The 17,498-nt window shown below is 42.7% G+C and overlaps 1 protein-coding gene and 1 non-coding gene across 2 annotated transcripts; both read left to right on the top strand.

The window, feature by feature from the left end:
- Positions 1-12,711: 12,711 nt before the first annotated feature.
- On the top strand, positions 12,712-15,730 carry RPL37 (ribosomal protein L37). Its single transcript, XM_075527389.1, has 4 exons — positions 12,712-12,829; positions 13,631-13,766; positions 14,061-14,145; positions 15,494-15,730. The coding sequence occupies exons 1-4, from the start codon at positions 12,827-12,829 to the stop codon at positions 15,561-15,563; spliced, it is 294 nt and encodes a 97-aa protein (XP_075383504.1). The 5' UTR covers positions 12,712-12,826; the 3' UTR covers positions 15,564-15,730.
- On the top strand, positions 15,310-15,392 carry LOC142402857 (small nucleolar RNA SNORD72). The gene has a single exon (XR_012773497.1). It is a non-coding gene; the product is annotated as a small nucleolar RNA SNORD72 (small nucleolar RNA).
- Positions 15,731-17,498: the final 1,768 nt, after the last annotated feature.

Genomic DNA, 17,498 nt, shown 5'->3' with positions numbered 1-17,498 from the left:
TAAAGACTTTATCTTCTTTCATCTGGAAACAGGATCCTGCTTTTTTATTGATCCTGGCTTCAGCAGTAACAAAAGCAAGGAGACTGAATGGGCAAGGTGCAAAACAGAAGGAGGTTAGAGCTGGACTTGTGTCGCTCCTAGGACTGCAAGTCCACAGGTCCCATGGCACTTTACTGGTTTGCAGTGGGTGGATGTTCAGTCTCCTCTACAACAGTGGGACCGTGAATGGTTGATTCTTCTTTCATTTCTTAGGGTACTTACAGTAACTTTTTTCTACTTTGCATTTAGGCTCTGGACCTTTTAGATAGTTTCCTACTTCTGTGTGTTATTGATACTTAAGGCTATGTGCAGTTGCATGATAATCTTCTTACACTGCAATTTTGTGACGAGGGACTATGCAGCACCTAGCACGGTCCCAGTCTGACTGATAGGCGCTTCTACAATAACATAAATTATAATAAAAAGCCTGATTGAGGGAGGTCCCCAGTTACTTCCCCTGACGGCATGGTAGTGAGGGACAGAGTGTAACTTACAGACAAGACGGGGCTGATTTTCCCTTACTGTTAGTGCAAATGGCAACAATCTACTCACCATTTCACAGTTAAAAACGTGTGGTTTATCATAGCAACTTTAAGCTCTTGTGAAACATTTCTACCGTCTGTTCAGAAATAAACTGTCTTTAGGATTAAAAACGATGTTTTAGGGGGGTAAAAGAGGAGTAGTTTGAGAGACACAAAGGGTTAGACATAAGGCAAGGCATTTCTTGTCTTGCACCAAATGATAATTCTAGCACACGAATGATTAATGCAATGCTTCACTTGCTGGGCTAATGATATCCTGCCTGGTCTGGAGACAGCATGAAATGGTATTGTCTGTATTCTACTTCACACTAAGGTCAGCCAGAATATAATTATATCAGTGATATTTCCCTGTAGACTTCCAGCCTTTTATAGGATTGATGCTAAGGTTACTCAATAGTTTACCAAGCTTTAAATAGTCTTGTGTCTTCATTATCCAAGTTCATTATGTATTACAGCCCTAAAGACAGTCTGTGCTCTGTGACTGCTGCAAATGCCAAGGATCCAGTGACAACTGAGTGGAGAAAGAACATCTTGTCATTATGGTTTTAAATTGCAAAATTGACTTGGAGAGTTTTTGGATTTGTTTCTGTTTGTTAATGTCATCTCACTTTTTTTTAAAAAAAGCTTTTTAATTGCCTGTTTTGCTTTTAATGTATTTGTCACATTTCAAGCATTAATGACAATGCCTTGGGATGTATCTCTATGAAATATATCAAATAGCATTAATGCTGTGCTAACTGTAATGCATATTATTCCCTCTCAGGGTGGATATCGTAGAAGGATATTGCCTTAGATACTGGAATCCATATGCTGCAGAAACTACACTAAGCAAACAAGGACTGTGAGAGTTCTGGTTTGAATGAACTGGGCTGGAAGAGAAGAGCGCATATTACTATAATTCAAAATTCAGAGAGCTTTAGTAGTATACAGGTAATAAATCAGACTTGTCTAGAGCACAGACATTTCAGCCTGTGTGTACACAAAGGTCATCACTGGGCAAACAAATAATTACTGTTCTTTAGAGTTAGGTTCTGATCTTAGGACACAAGACATGGTGAACAAATTTAGCAGCTTGAAGCTGCCCAATATGGTGAGATTCTGTTTTTTCTACATCTTTCCCTGCTTTCACTTCTAATCCCCACCATGTGCTCCTTCTACACATCTGGTGCTGGCTTTGGCACACTTCAGTCCTCTCTGTGAGCCAGTTTAATTTATTACAATGACAGAAAATAAATCTAGCAAAAAAATCTGGGTGGTTTTGTGCTGTTTTAATGAATTAGATCATCTCCCCGAAAGGTCTGGTGGGCAACAGACCCAGGGAGAAGGCAAAAATGTACAGCCATGGAGGAGAGAGAGAGGAGAAAAGAGGTGGGAAGTGTGAGAGGAGGGAGGGCAGTGGGAGAGCCTTCTGCTTGCAGATGCAGCCAGCCACTACATCTGCTAAAGTGCCAGTGAACCACCACCTTGCACAAACCCTTCTGGTTGCTGCTCATCCTAGACTAGCAGATACAGACCACCCCACTGCTCACTACTTCACAGGACTCTCCTGGACAGGATGGTGGCATCCAAATTCACCATCCTATCTAGTGATCGGTTGCCCAGACAGGCCTGATTTAGGTGTTCATTGACGCTGAATATTTATTTTTCATTTCTACCATTACCAATACTTGCCTCCCTGAGACATCCCACTTTCAGGCTGAAAAAACTACTAAGGTTGAGACCATCTGTCTTTGGAGATGACTGCAACCAAAGTATGGATAGTAAATATGAGTGAGATTTTCAATGGCCTTCATCAGTGAGGGTTAGGAGAAGGCTTAGGTCCACCCTGAGTCCTTCTCAACCTGAAAATCCTGCCCACAGAGCTCACAGGGCTCAGGGCTTCTGCGTAAGCTCTTCTGAGGGCTCACCTGCCAGCTGTGTGCAGAAGCGGTACTGTGTCTACAACAGATCTATGCGCTCTCACATGCCTGCCCAGCAACAGAGAGGCTCACACATACATAAAATAGGTGAACTTCATGAACCAGAGCGCTGGTCTCATGATTTTAGCACTTTAAATAAGCTAACACAGAAAGAGTCACAGGAAACAGGCTAAAATGGAAGTATTATTGCATTTGTGTTTATAGTGACACAAAACCACACATAGTGTATAGAGGGGTGTATCAGAGGTTAAATCACATAGAGGACTGCAGAGCCTGTTCCAAGCAATTGATCCTCAGAGCCAAGCAAGGTCAATTTTTCACAAGTATTCCATGATTTCAGTTTTTGTTGATTTTTTCTTGTATTCTTCTACATTGTTTAACTATTAATTTAATTCATACAGTTTAATAAATCCATAAGCAGCTTTATATGACTGCCTGTGACACCAGTATCTCGAGCTGATGATCCAGAAGGTCTCTTTTAGCCTGATGTCTTGGTGCTTTTCAAAATATCTCTTTCTGATTGTTCTTTGTACAGCAAATAGAATGTCAAACATCAGCCATTAGCAACCTTGCCCATGCTTTTATATTTCTGGTTCTTTCTGAATCAGTGATGTATGTGCGTTATATATTTTAGAATTATTACTGTAACTAGTTGGAAAGCTAAAATGCTTCAAGCAGCAAACTGAATAAAAATCTTTCATCAAAGTCCATCAGTCTCCCTCTGAAAATTTCCAAGTATCTTGAAATTAAAACCTGAAAAATGCTTTTCAATAAGCAAAACAAAGATTCCTCTCCTGTAAAGGAGAGTTACGGAAGAAAAAGAAGGCAGGACTTCAAAGAAACAGATCTTATTAGGATGTCTTTTTGAACTACAACATTTTTAGGACCATCTGAAATTCATTAAAATTTTGTCAGTTTACTTGAGAAGTCAGTAATTAACCCTAACTGCTACTGTGAAACTTTCTGGAATGAGCTTTTGTAGATATCTTCGAGGTGGAATCACAGTTCAACAAATAAAGTAAGCTTTTGCAGACTTTCATAGAGACAATGGAGATGTAGAGCATTGTATAGAAACAGAACGACATACAATTGACTTTTGTCCTCCCTGATTCTGGGCTGGCTACACATACAACCATCTAATGCAATAAATGAAAACACATACCCATAATAAGAAAGGGCTGATACAGTTGCAGAGATTCACCTGAGCTCCAGAGAAATTTAGGTGTGCTCAATAACATTTGTTACTTCTTCTACAACAAGCTTATAAGCCCTTAAAATTGGCGTGATGCCCTTTTGTGACTTATTCTGGTTTCTGCCTGTACTTGCAGTTCGGTTCAAAGGAGCAGCACTGAAGCACAGGGTCAAAGTACTCCCTTTATATATATATATATATATAGTGTAGGTGAATACATATCTCCTTCTGTGACGTATTCATGATATACTTTGTTACTTCCAGATATAAAACTCTGAAACAATTTCTGCCTGTCAAGCCATGCAATTACCAGTATGTATCAATTTTGATTAGTATGGAAAAAAGCTGATTTGGAGTTGTCTAAATTGGAAATGTTTTTATCTGGTAGTGGAGACCATATCATGAAATATCTTTGAAAGAATCTGCATTTCTGGAGATGGCACTTGTTCTTAATTAGCCAGTAAACACATCCCATTCTGTGCTTATTTGGTTGAAAGACCATCATGAGAGTGATTATGAGTATGGTGTTTCTAATATGGGCAGAGGTTCTGTAGAACTATTAATAGCTAGGAAAAAGTATTCAGCAAACAGCAATATCCAGACTTCCTAGAGCTAGAAAATGGCTTTGAGATTTTTATAAATTATCAAAAAAAGAGCTATATACTGATCATTCCAAGGAGGGAATGTAAAATGTAAGGTTTGTGAGAGCAACAGACGAGGAAGCCTCCTGTTTCTTCCTTTGTGTGGGCTCAAGGCAAGAGACATATGCACTTCTGCCCATTTATTGGTGACTATAATAGTGTGTATTCTTAGGCAGTAATGAAACCAGGGGAGGGAAATACTGCCACGTAAAAAAATGCATCAGCGATGAGAAAGGTACCTTGAGAAAGGTTGGTGGTTGGTTTTGACTGAAGTCAATAACAAACTTGTAAAATGGTTGAGAGACTCAGCAGAAAAAGTCAATTACCAATATTGTTGCTTCGAGGGTTACCACATTTTATTCTGCTGTTAAAATACAGTAAGACAGGATAAGTAGACTGCGACTTGTCACAGTTTTGTGACCTTTCTACAGTGCAACATTCCCTCAGGCATTTTTTCTTTCTCAAGCAGCCACTTTTTAGGCTACATTTCTCCCTAACGTATGTTCAAGAGCAATGGAAAAACATTTCTAATTTACAGCAATTAGTTAACAAGTACTAACTAACATGATAAGTCAAATCTAAAGCTGTAAGTACTGGCATGTTCTCCACCATCTGCCTAAGTGCTGGCAAAGCTGAGTTTGCCCTGCTTCATCCAAAGGCAGCCTTTCACAGACAGAAAGGTGCTAAGGTGTAGCTGCAATCATAATGGGAGCTACTTAACGGGACATTTTGGAAAAGTCTTTCTGCATACCTACTGCCTCCGCAGGCAGACCAGTAACAGCATCTCCCTGTGCCCTGCCAGCTGGTGCACAGCCTTCCCCTCCAGAAGACTGGCTGTGCTGCATGTGCTAGTCCAAAGCAGGTCTTGTGGCCACAGGATCGTGACTTCCACGTTGTGATCAGATAAGAAAAAGTTCAAAAAGCTCCATTTCTTTTCTGTGTCCTCTTCGCACGCACTAATAAGGCTGGGCACTGTTTTGTCCTCTATTTTTATTAAAGTGAAACAGTGTAAGAGGGAAATTGTGCATGGGTGTTAGGGGAATTCCCTGATGAAGCCAGTATGCCTCAGTTCCAGTAAATGCAAAGCTGAAAATGCCTGACACAGGGAAAACATATTCCAGAATAAACAGAAGATAACATTTGTAACTGCAGAGTTGAGCTGACCTTTGTTAGCACAGCATTTGTACTTAGGGAAGGTTCTCAAATGGTGAAAATAACAAAATGCAAGAGTGATTTTGATGAAGGAAGGTGAACTTACTTTACCTGGGGAAACAGGCTTTATCTTCAACAAATGCAGAATGTGCATTTCTCCACTTCGTTCCACTACAAAGCCTTTTTTTCTTACAGTTTGTGTCTCACATCGGAATATTAAAGGCAAACCCCACAATTCCATACAGGGTAAAATGCTATGCAAGTGATGGGGTTTTCCACTTTAAAGTGAGCTTATATTTTTATTTCTAGAGAAGGGACAGAGTGACCAGGGAAAGCAGGCATTTGCAGTAGTCCCAGAGCAAGATAAATGTAAATTCTTTAGGATGCCTGAAGTGAGATGCGAGATAAAGTAAATAAATAACAAATAATATATTAGGCTTTTTTTTACTGGTTTTCAGATTAAACATGAGTGCCCCAGTTTTCTCCAATGTTTTCTTCTGTGACCTTCCACCTTACTGCAGACATATGTATTTTCCCCCCTGAATGTTAGATCTAAAGTAAAATGCATGAACAGTAAATATTTGTGAGAAGTAAATACATATTTCTGAAAGAAAATCAGACACCTTATATTTACCTAATGCACATTTTGTGCACAGCTTTGTATTTATTCACACACTTGGATACTTCTAATTGCAACATACATGAAAAATATGAAAATGTACTATACCATGTACATGCTGTACCAGTGCTTTTAACACTAACAGGTGCCAAACCTGGACGGGTCTTGTAAAACTGAATTACCTGCTTACCTTTGGAGACAGAAGGCACTACAAGGCATGCATGTGCTTTTCTCCAGCTACCCAGAAGTATTCTGGGAGGAGAACATCAAGTCATGTTCTAAGGAATGGCTGGTGAGGACTAAAATAATTCACATACTTTTACTTAAGATAAAATCGTTCAGATATGCACTTGAAGCATAGCTGAGTAACACATGGAGGGAATGTGATGGCAGAGATATACGTAGGCAAGTGTTTAATTCCACATAAAAAGTAAGAAAATTGATAGAGTAAGATAGCCAACTGTTTGAATCTAAGTTTACATTTAAGATGGCTTCCTTTCCTGAGCTTCTGGCAAAGACTTTTACTTCAACATTTCTGCAGCAAAGGTTTTTTTTTTTCCAACCAGTTGAAATTATATTTCTTTTCCAAAGAGTATGCCCATATATCTTCCATACCAGAACATTTGGAAGTATAAAAGAATTGACATTGTAAGTTAAGTCTAGACACTTGACTTCCAAGTTAGCAAATTTCAGCCATAATGTCTGGGCTTAGATATAGGCTGTGTCTAGCTATGAATCAGACAAGCTTTTGATTTTTTTTTTTAGTAAAACGAGAGGAAAGAAGACATTGCTAGTACTGCTAAGTGTGTACCATCCTTGTGTATGTGCCTGCACAGAGAGATACGCACATATATACACATATGACTGGGAGACATTTGCTTTTCTTTTGTTCAATAATAAATCTTTTGGGTTTAATGTGCTTTAGAATAATTCTGAAAATGCAAGTCAAAGACCTACATTACCCCGGGGAAGGACAGATGTTTAAAATGCAAGCTTGTCAGTTTAAAATGCAAGCAAGGCAAGTTTGTAAAGTAGAGGCCATAGCATTTATTTGGCCAGCCATCATAATGGGAAAAGCAGACAAAATTTGAAGGCAGAATTCATGATGATCTGACCTTTTTTTCCAAGCATAAAACTGGTCAAATGTGTTTGTCCGAGAACATGACAGCCAGGGAGATTAGAGATACAGTTATGTCTTTATACTTAGAGGCCTCTTATAAAATCACAACATCACAAAAGTATGGCTGGGAGGAACCTCAGAAGATCATCCAGCCTATTTGCCTTCCCACTACAAGATCTGCTACTCTTAAGCCCTTTCAGACAAACATTTGCCCAGTCTTTTCTCAAAAACTCCAGAACCATCTGAAGGAAAATTAAGTCCAGTGCTTTACAGTCTGTACTGGTACAAAATTTTTCCCAATGACTAACTTAAAATATTTTCTGCTGCTACCTAAGGGGCATGTGGTTAGAAGCTGGGCCTTTCCACCTGGAACGTGATGCAGACTACAATTCCGGACTGTGGTGGCTCAAATGCTTTTTGTGCATCTCCAGTGAAAATTTTGTTCTAGGCTTGTGTGTGCATACATTTGTGCATGAATAGTGCAACAAAGATTTAAGACAACAGTATCAAACAAAACAAGATCCATATAGATTGGTTTTTATCACAATAATACTAACAAGACAAGAATATTTAGTTGTTATACAACTGAGAAGAAAATGGCTGTCATCTTGTAAAGGAACTTGTGGCTTTCTCCTATGCACCCCTTCTGGTGCTCAGCCCAAATTGCCACACAACCACCTCTGCAAGCTTGAGGCTAGCCAGTGAAATCCCCTCTGAGACTTGTGCAACAAGTGCCCTCTGAGGTGCAACAATGCACTACAACCCTGTAATGTATCTAAGAATAAGCGTTAAAAAAAAACCCTAGGGAAATTTTAAAATTCTGAATTATGCTGTTGCACTGTGTAGCAGGTGTGTCCCAGGTTTGTAGCTACCTCTGCTGTACAGAAGTATGCTGCCCCTGTTCCCCTAGCTCGATGGAACAACAAAGAAAGATTTCAGTGGGGTTTCTGGTGGGGAAGGACCCAGGATCATCCCCCAGCTATCCTAAGGTAAAGGTTAAAGGCAGCTGAGGAAATGAGTGGGGAGCTCTTGCTCCTCCTATGTTTGTGATGGTAGTCATGCTTCAACCATGATCTACCAAGTATTAGTGCCACCCTCCAAGCATTTGCCAGTGGTCTGAAGACTAGTATTTGGTCTCTCTGTCCAATGCTAAGGAGTGGTAATAAAAAAATATTGCTCTTCTAATGTAACTTACCTGTGTGAGCACTGTTCATGAGCATGGTAGAAGAGATGTTATGTGATCATCAGTATGAACCTGTTCATGCCATCATAAATAGAAAGAATTACTAGGAAAATTTCTAATTCAGTATTGAGGAAAACATTTGGAGATTTTCTTTCGTGTCAGTCTGAATAACTGATTTTTATTAGTAAACTCTGGCACTGATTTCTGTGTGCTACATGTGAGGTCATATTTTGTGCTGGGTTTTATGGAAAAGAAGAGTCTCAATGCATGGAAACAGTATGTAGTTGTGATAAAGGGGCTCTTCCCTTCCCATTCAGGACTGGCTATAGGAAGCAACAGTATCAAAGGTATTTTATACACATTGTATAAGCTTTGTTATACAAAGAGGGTTTATATTTTTTTGACCATTTCCACTATATTTTAACAAGCAATTTCATAAGTTAGTGACAGCTGTTTAATTTTCTTCTATGCATTTTCACCTTAAACAACTAGAAAGCCTTTTGTATTATAGCCATTAGTTTCCTCGCAGGATGCAACAGCCTTTTCCATAGGCATTGCTATTTGCTCATATTTTCTGTTATTATCATAGAGATTTAAGAACTGTACAGATAATATTGCTTTCAATTTATTAACCTAATTTACTGTTACTGTTTAGAGAGTTTTTACCGAGTTGCAGAGGAGAACAGTTTTAGTTGAACTATACTGTCCTCTTGTGGTGGCCGATGTTTCTGGTTCAAATTCACACATGAAAGTTTTCTTTTCAAACTGAAGAATCTGGGTACTATACAAATAAAGTTATGTTTCTTGTAGCTGCTTGGAAACACATATTCAGTGTAGTTTCTTCCCCACTAATTCCATCTGAGGTGTCTACCTCTGCAAATCAAGATGATACCCAGAAACAAAGGTATCCAAAGTGACCCTCATGAAAATGTTGCCCTTGAATTCCTCAGTTCACCTACAGCCTTCCTGAGACATTGTTACCTAGGTCAAAGTGATCAATACCCAAGAGGATACTGAAAGGCATTCCTTTGATCTAAGAGATCACATTTAGAAATAAAGACTTCAGCTTGTCTGCCCCTCTGAAGATAATTGGTATCAAGCACTGACTAGCTTCTAGTATTTATGAAGCTTGAATCTTCACTAATCCTGTCCCTTGAAGTCATCCCCGCTTGTGCAAAGGGCACTACACATGTGCACAAATCAGTGATGCCACATGATGATATCAGACAGAAATTGCTTGGGTATCAGTCTTGCATTTGCCACACGCAAGTCCTTTCAGCAGTGTTCAAGTTTTGTAGAACCAGTACAACTACTCTATTTTTTGGAGCAAATCCCACCATGGTCACATCAGGGACTGTATGGCTGTACCGCACCCTGGTGACGCTGTGATGTAGTAGCATGACACCTAACCTGCGCAAAACGAGTGCCACTGAGGTTATTTGGTGCTCATACCCACCTTCCTCTCTACTGCCTAGCCAGCCCTGGTTTTGGTCTCCCTGCCCCTGAGCTGGACTTATCTGTAAGGCTGCTTTGCTTTAGTCGTGGGAGGGACTGGAAGTGGGTGATTCTCCTCTTCCCCAGCAAAGTGCCAGGGCAGAGCAAGGAAGTCAGGAAGGTCTGTGGGCCTTGGGTGGGATCAGCTTGAGGCAGAGGGGCTTGTATCCCAGAGGGATGGAAGAAAAAATGGATGGGCATATCCAGTGTTGCATTTTGCTTCAGTTTTCCAATGCCAACCAGATCAGACAAGCTGCAGAACGTGGTGCTAGTGGATACAGAAAGGCACTTGCCTCCACAGTATTCAGTAAACCCTGATCTTGATGCTTAATAGGATCAGTGTTTGCTGGCACAACAAAGAGTTTCTCCTATCACTGGACCTGGCTGGACCAAGAGTGCGGTGCAGAAGCTGTGATAGGACACCGGCTGCTGTTTCCTACATCAAAAAGACAGTGCTGAAATCCAGACATGTTGCCTTCTAAATTTTGGACTACTTCCTATGCACCAAAGAGGAAGGGTGAATTAGCCAGTGCTGAATTGAGGCTGGTGCCATTCAGCAGCTGCCAGTACATGAGTCTGTGGGTTTTGAGCAGGCTGGAGTTCACTATGGGCTCTGTCCTCACCCGCGACCTGCACGGGGCCTAAGAGCTTCTGAGATGGCACTGGGTCAGCCACAGATCTGCCCATTCTCTACCCTAAAAGTATCCAGTGTTCCTGAATACTAAAGACAGCTGCATGATGATACCAAAAATCTTTCTTTCCTAATAGGTTTGAAGACATGTAAATGAACAAGATTATTTTTATCCCACAGAGGACAAGAATAATTCCTCTGGCAGCATATCCTTGCAAGCAGCCAAACCAACATACTTCCTTTGGAGGCTGTTGCCATGGCATCTATCCAATATCTTCACAGCATCTTCCAGATTTCTGACATCTGAGAAGAAAGAAAGAGGAAAGGAGGCACCAGTTAAAAGACACACAGCAAGGTTGCCGGGAGAAGTATGACTCCGGTCCAGCCTGTAGGATGTATTCATACTGTTTGAGTTAATTGGGATTTTTTTTTCTGTAGGGCATTTCATCCATAGGACACCGAGTTTTCTCTTTTGATTTTTAGAAAGGAAGACAGAATTGCTATAAAAATATTTTCATTAAGTCAGTCGGGCTAAAATTCATTTTACCTAACTTCAGCCATCTATGTGCCTAGCGTAAGGGGGCTGTCTAGGCTCCTGTTAGAATTAATGGAAGGAGACTTCCTCCCAAAGATTATTTTTCCAGCCTAATTTAGACACCTAATTTAAGATGGGATGATTTAGCTTTTGGAACCATTTATCTCTCTCCTTTAACTACAGCTGGACCATGGATGGACTAAATGCCTGGATTTTCAGGTGAGGTAAAATGAACGTGAGCAAAGACCTCTGCCTTAGGTGTTATTTTGGTGATGGAAATTGCCAACCAAAATGAAAGAGCTGGATGAACAGCCTACGCCACACCTTTGTGTGTCTGTAAACAATGCAGCTAAAGTCACAATGGCTTTTTGCCCCATCCCTCAACCTTAGCAGAAATCAAAAGCCTCCCAACACATAAATTAGGACCAAAGGAATTCAGCGAGAGGCCATGCTCAGGAAACCAGTGAGGATAAATTAACATTGAGACAAGCGCACAAGGCTCGTTTGTCCAGGAGTGAAAATGCAACAGTCGGACGCAGCTTCAATGCTTTGGGGAGTGTGCCATGGGATGATCCCATTTTCTGGACGAGCTCCATGTTACAGGGGCTGAACTGCCCACACGTTCATCGTGGGAGGGTTCCTCACAGTTTGCTGGCTTGTGGCAGACCCAGACACCTGTATTTTGGAATAACTACATTTTTAGTCAGTAAACCAGAAGCAGAAGGAGTGAGATCTAACCTGCCAGATAAATACATACTTTTATCAAGAGCTCTAAGACAAGGTTATACAATTCTACAATCAACGATAAATAAACTGGCTTTATCATCAATTTCTGACTTTGAGACGACAAGGTGTTGAACTGGTGATAAGATAAACACAAATTTCTTCAGTTTTTCTGTGTACATGTTATTTCCCCCAGATTAACTCTTCTAAGATAAAACTGCGTACAGATCGTGCATCTACTGAAGATGTGTGGTAGGCTGGCATGTCAGAATTTAAATGGTGCATCTGAATAAAAACCAATTTGGGGTCAATGATGTCCATTGTGATGCTTTCGACTGCAGGCAGACTGCCACGTGGTGGGGGGTCTGGGGGGACACACAGACAAGCAGAGAGCAGAGCAGGGGCTGCCTGTTTTTTAAGGTAGCTCACTTTGAAAGTATGTGTTACAGCCAAAAGTGCTCCGTCCCTGAATTTCACTCATTAAAATAATTTTCACTGAAGGGCCAGGACTCGACTCCGCAGCCCAAAGCGGAGCCGCAGGTGCCTCTCAAGAGCAGCACTGGCACTACCGCAGAGAAGCAGCAATCAGAGTTAAAAATGATGTGCCAGTACGGCAGCTTAGGTGCACTGAAGATTTTCTTTACCAGGCAGAGTCATATTTACACACCGATGCCCCTCAGCCGTTATTTCCCCGACCAGTCGGACCGCGGCCTAGGACACACTGCGGCACCCCGCGCACCAGTTTTGGGGTGCGGTCACCGGGGACAACCGAGCTTTCAGGGCCCGGGACCCCGAGGGTCTCACCCGGGACACCGGGGCCTTCCGGCGGCCGGTCCGTCCCGGCAGGCCGGGCCTGGCGGGAAGGGGCCACCACACGGAGGAACTCGCGGGCACAGCCCCGGCACCGCCAGGCCGCAGCGGCGCGGGGCGCGGCCGAGCCAGGCCGGACGCCGCCGTCGCGCCCCCGGAAGCGCTTGCCGGGCCGCAGCGGAAGCGGGGCGGGGCTCGGCCTCTTTGGTGCTGGCGGCCGGGGAAGATGGTGAGCGCCGGGGCGTGGGCGCGGGGGATCCGCCGCCATCCGCCGCCATCCGCCGCCGCGCCGGGCCCTGCGGGGCTGCCGGCCTCGGCTGGGGCGTGTGGGCGGCCCCGCACCCTGATGCGGCCGGGCTCGGCGGCGGGACGGCGCTGCGGGGCGGGGGCCTGGGCCTGGGCCTGAGGGCCTGGCGGCGGCCGCCGTTTCTGCCCCGGGTGGGGGCGCGGGGTGTCTCGTCCTGAGCGGGGAGGCCGCGGTGGGGTGCGGGGCCGTGCTGCCGCGCGGGCGCCTCTGGGGTCGCCTTCGGGGGGTCTCCTCCGTGGTCCCCTCCATGCTTGCTGCGGGCCTGCCGGGCCGGGGCTCTCCCCGTGGCGGAGGCAGCCTTGCGGATAACGTAGGAAGAGGGAGTTAGGTCGCCAGAGCCGCGTGTGGTGAGTGGGCGGCTGATCTGCCTGAAGCAAATAACCTTTTTTCAGGAAAAAGCACTTTACGATTTATCGGTGATGAGTTGGGGGAGACGAGAAGGGGGCTGGAGATAAAACGAAGCCACCGAGTGGTTATTTTAGCACAGGGCGGGGGGGGGGAGTTAGAAATGGCGACGAGAGGTGGATGGAAGTTGTTTCTAAAAGTGGAATATACCTGTAGGCGAAACTGAGTTTGTGTGTCGGAGTTCAGTGTTCCTGTGACGTGCTTCTTGGACTCTGGATTTGTGCGTGTTTTTAGGGGAGCTTGTTCTTTTTTTAGTTACGTGACTTGCAAGTGTTAGTGATATTTCTAACATATGGCATGTCTTGAAATGCTTTTCAGACGAAGGGTACATCGTCATTTGGTAAGCGACGAAATAAGACACACACCTTGTGTCGTCGATGTGGGTCCAAGGCCTACCATCTGCAGAAATCTACCTGTGGGAAATGTGGTTACCCTGCTAAGCGTAAGAGAAAGTGTAAGTAACAAGCTTCTAACTGACTTGAGTTCAAAAACCTGTGTTTCTTTGTCTTTTTCAATGGTCTGATTTTTTTCCAACTGAGGAAGAACACTGTCATCTTGCAGCGTTTGGAGCTTTTTTCAAATTAATGCTGATTTAACTGTGTTGTAGGTAACGTGCAGTATTACTACAAGTAAATTTACTTAAATTTTTTTTTTTTGCTTCTGTCAGATTGAATAATTGTGCTATAAAAATGCAATGTGCAACTTAATTATTTGGTGGAGATGAGAAACAGTAACTTGTATGTTTTAGACAATTGGAGCGCAAAGGCTAAAAGACGCAACACCACTGGTACTGGTCGCATGAGGCACCTGAAGAAGGTCTACCGTCGATTCAGGTATAACATTTTACTACAAACTAGTGTGGTGGGTGTGAAATCCTGCATAGATATCACTTAATTATAAAATTCATCATTCCAAGTTAACATTTTTATTTATTTAGTACACTTAATATGGTATGGTCTTTCTTCTTAAATAATATCATGAAATAAATGATGCCTTACATAATTGGCTGCATATTCCTGTGAGGATAAAAAAAAAAATGCATTCACTGTTAATACATAGGGTGTATAACAAGCTCTGATGTTTCTGTTAAGTGTAGATAGTATAGAACACAGACAGTATTGTAATAAATGTCCACATTTAAAAAGACATGCTCTGTGTAGTATTGCCAATATTGTGTGACACTATTTGTGAGTCACCTAAATTTCTGGTTGCACTGAAGTGTGGGGTTTTTGTAAGGCAAGTCTTGAAATGCATTCCAGTCCCCTTTTGCCCACAAAAAAAAAAGTTCAGGACTGGAATAACTTCAGTAGTCACTCTCTTATTTGGAGTTCAGTTAGCACCTATAAGATCAGATTCTGAGTTACGGGTTTCTAAAACTTGTTACAGAGCTTTGAGTTGTACTTATGAGATAATGGTGGGGATATTGTACTGTTAAACTCATTAAGAATTTCTTCTGTATGACCTCCGTGTTCTAAAGTGGAGCTCTGTAGCTTCTTGCCTAATACACAACAACGCTGGATGAAAAATACCAAGTAATTCAAGAGTCTTGTTGTAAAAAGGTAGATTGGATTTAACAGTGAAGAGTAGGAGTCTCTTAAGTCCCAGACCTGGGTGTAGTTGGGGGATCCATTCATCTGTTTTGGTGAGCGCAGTCTTTCCCAGCAACAGCCAGAAAATACCTTGCAGTGTCAGCTGTAGCCTGCTTTCCACTGAGTGTTGCTGAAGTAGAAATGTCATACCCAAAAGTGAGTTTGGGGCTGACTCTTCTGTTGTCATGCCTGTCAATCTCTGGTTGGAGGCATAGAGGATTTCTGTGAGAAATAGACTTGCACTTCACAAACATGAAATCTGCTGAGTTGCTTAGTAGGAACATAAAGTAAGGTGTGCTGTGTCTGATGCAGTCTTGCCGTGTTCACTCAGTTACTGAAATCTTCCTGTTTAAAGAATTCAAATTCACTTCAGCAGAAGAGAGCAAAAACCGTACTGCTTATTCCAAACACTTGTTAATAAGATGTTTCTTACTAAAAATGTCTGATCGTCTGAACTCCATAGTGATTTCAGTGCATTACTGAGATAAGCTGAAAAAAGTTAGTGAACTTGATCTAAACCATCACTTGTCAGAAGATAACCAGGAGTAGGAATCATTCTTTCAAAAAGCGGTAACCATATTTCTATTTGTAGGAATGGATTCCGTGAGGGAACCACACCGAAGCCCAAGAGAGCAGCTGTTGCAGCCTCCAGTTCATCATAAAGACTCATCTATTTGTTAAAATAAATGGTCTTATCCGGCAACTGTCACCTTTTATACATGTTTTACTTCAGTGAAATGTGGCATTCCTGAAAATACATATATTTACACACACAGTTTCTTGGTGGTATGCATTGAAACGATTCATTAAAAACAATCCTTTAATTGACTTTTCATTTGATAGCACCTCTGCCTTGAAAAGGACCATTGTCTCCATGCTGAACTTAAAAAGAGGCTTGTATGTGTTACCTGCAAGAGAAGTGGCATATTGGCACTGTGGACTTGCCCTGCTTGCCTCTGAGTTTCATTGTGGCCTAATGTGGAGAGTCAGGATTTATCTCAAAGATAGCAACTTGAATAATGGCTCTACGTACTGCTCTGGGAGGGAATAGTTAGAGGGATTCCCAGTCTTAGCCATTTTTCACTGCTCTGTGGTGCTCAAAGGCCTGCAGAAGTATTGATTAGTCAGTGGGTCACTGCTTCTTGGGCAAAAAGAAACTCCCAAGTCCAGAAGGGAGCTTTGGTACTGAAGCATCAGCAGTTAACGTATCAACTTGGGTAAATCACTGAAGACATTTTCAGCCATGAAATTGGAGTGCACCTGACTGCACTTCCTTACATTTTTAAATGAAGTATAGTTAATGCTTTTGGATGTTTCAGTGTCTCTACTTGGGCTGTTTCTAAACAAAAAGAAGTCTTGCCCTGCTGTTCTGTTTACATGTGATAAATACACCATACTTGCTCTGCTTTCAGCTGGTCCTGAGGGAGTGTAGAAGTAAGTGGTGGTGAAGCTGTTAAAATGCACTTTGCACATACTACACATCCATGTATTCCCAGGGCTCAGGAGTGCATCTGAAACGTGTTTTTGGTGATACACTGGGAAGCACTTAAATGTAGGAGGAAGCTATCATGAATGTGTCTTTTTGTTGTTACTCTCAGTGAGAATGACCACTCAGTGTCTTCAGACAGGTCAGCAAGGCACTAAGGGCTTGTTGAGCGATGGTGCAGTTGGGCAGTGGTACGGCAGTATTCCTGACTGGGTGGGAATGAAAGCCTTTGCTTTGCAAAGTCTTACATGATCTTTGTGTAGTGTGCGATTTTTGTTCAGAGCAGCCTGTTACGCTTGTTAAAGGAGAAGCCGCTGCCCGAGCACTCACACACCGTTCAGGGAGTTGCACACACACCACCCAAGACTTCAACTTCTCAGACCGGAGTCCCTTTGCAGTGGCAGCTCCACGGAGCTGACGGGTGCCCCTTTTCAACTCCTTGCTCACACACACACTCCCTCTCGGGCGCTTCCTCTCCCCTCTGGCTCGACCCGAGGTTTCCCAAAGCAGAGTCTCTGATAACGATGTACACCAGACAAATTTATTGATTGGTACAGCAGTGAAAACAGCTTGAGCTGGGTGCCTCCGGAGAGGGACCCAGAACAAAGAAATCCCTGGGCAATTATACCCTTACAATCTAAATTCCCCTCCCCTCAGGAGACAGTTCGGACCAAGAGTAGTATTGGGGTCTGGGGTCTTCCCATTCTTCATTGGGCCCTTTCATTGTCTCTAGGCGGCCCGATTCTTCTCTTATCTCTACGACTGCAGCTTCTGCTAAGGTTGAAGCCTCCTTATCTTTCTGGTTTGCTCTGGTTTCGGGGGCCTTGCTTCATGTAGCCAAGTAAAAGTTCAGTGCACAGTCGGTGATCTAGGTGAAAGTTCTTGGGGCCTAAGACTTCAGCGAGCCTTGATACTAACGCTAAAGTGACTACTACAACACACTGACCCGCAAACATGATATAATACTGCAAAGGCAAGTGCTTAGCTATTTGCTGCTGCTGCTACCTGTTAGCTCCTCAGCATGAATTATGCTATGCTCCTGAAAAACAACCCTTTGTATAATAAGCAACATATCAAGGTAATAGCAACTGAAACTTGCAATGGCTTGCAG

This window comes from Mycteria americana, chromosome Z, assembly GCF_035582795.1.
Source record: "Mycteria americana isolate JAX WOST 10 ecotype Jacksonville Zoo and Gardens chromosome Z, USCA_MyAme_1.0, whole genome shotgun sequence".
NCBI classification, from domain to species: domain Eukaryota; kingdom Metazoa; phylum Chordata; class Aves; order Ciconiiformes; family Ciconiidae; genus Mycteria; species Mycteria americana.
Note: the sequence above shows the minus strand (reverse complement) of the source record. Positions and strands in the feature narration are given on the sequence as shown.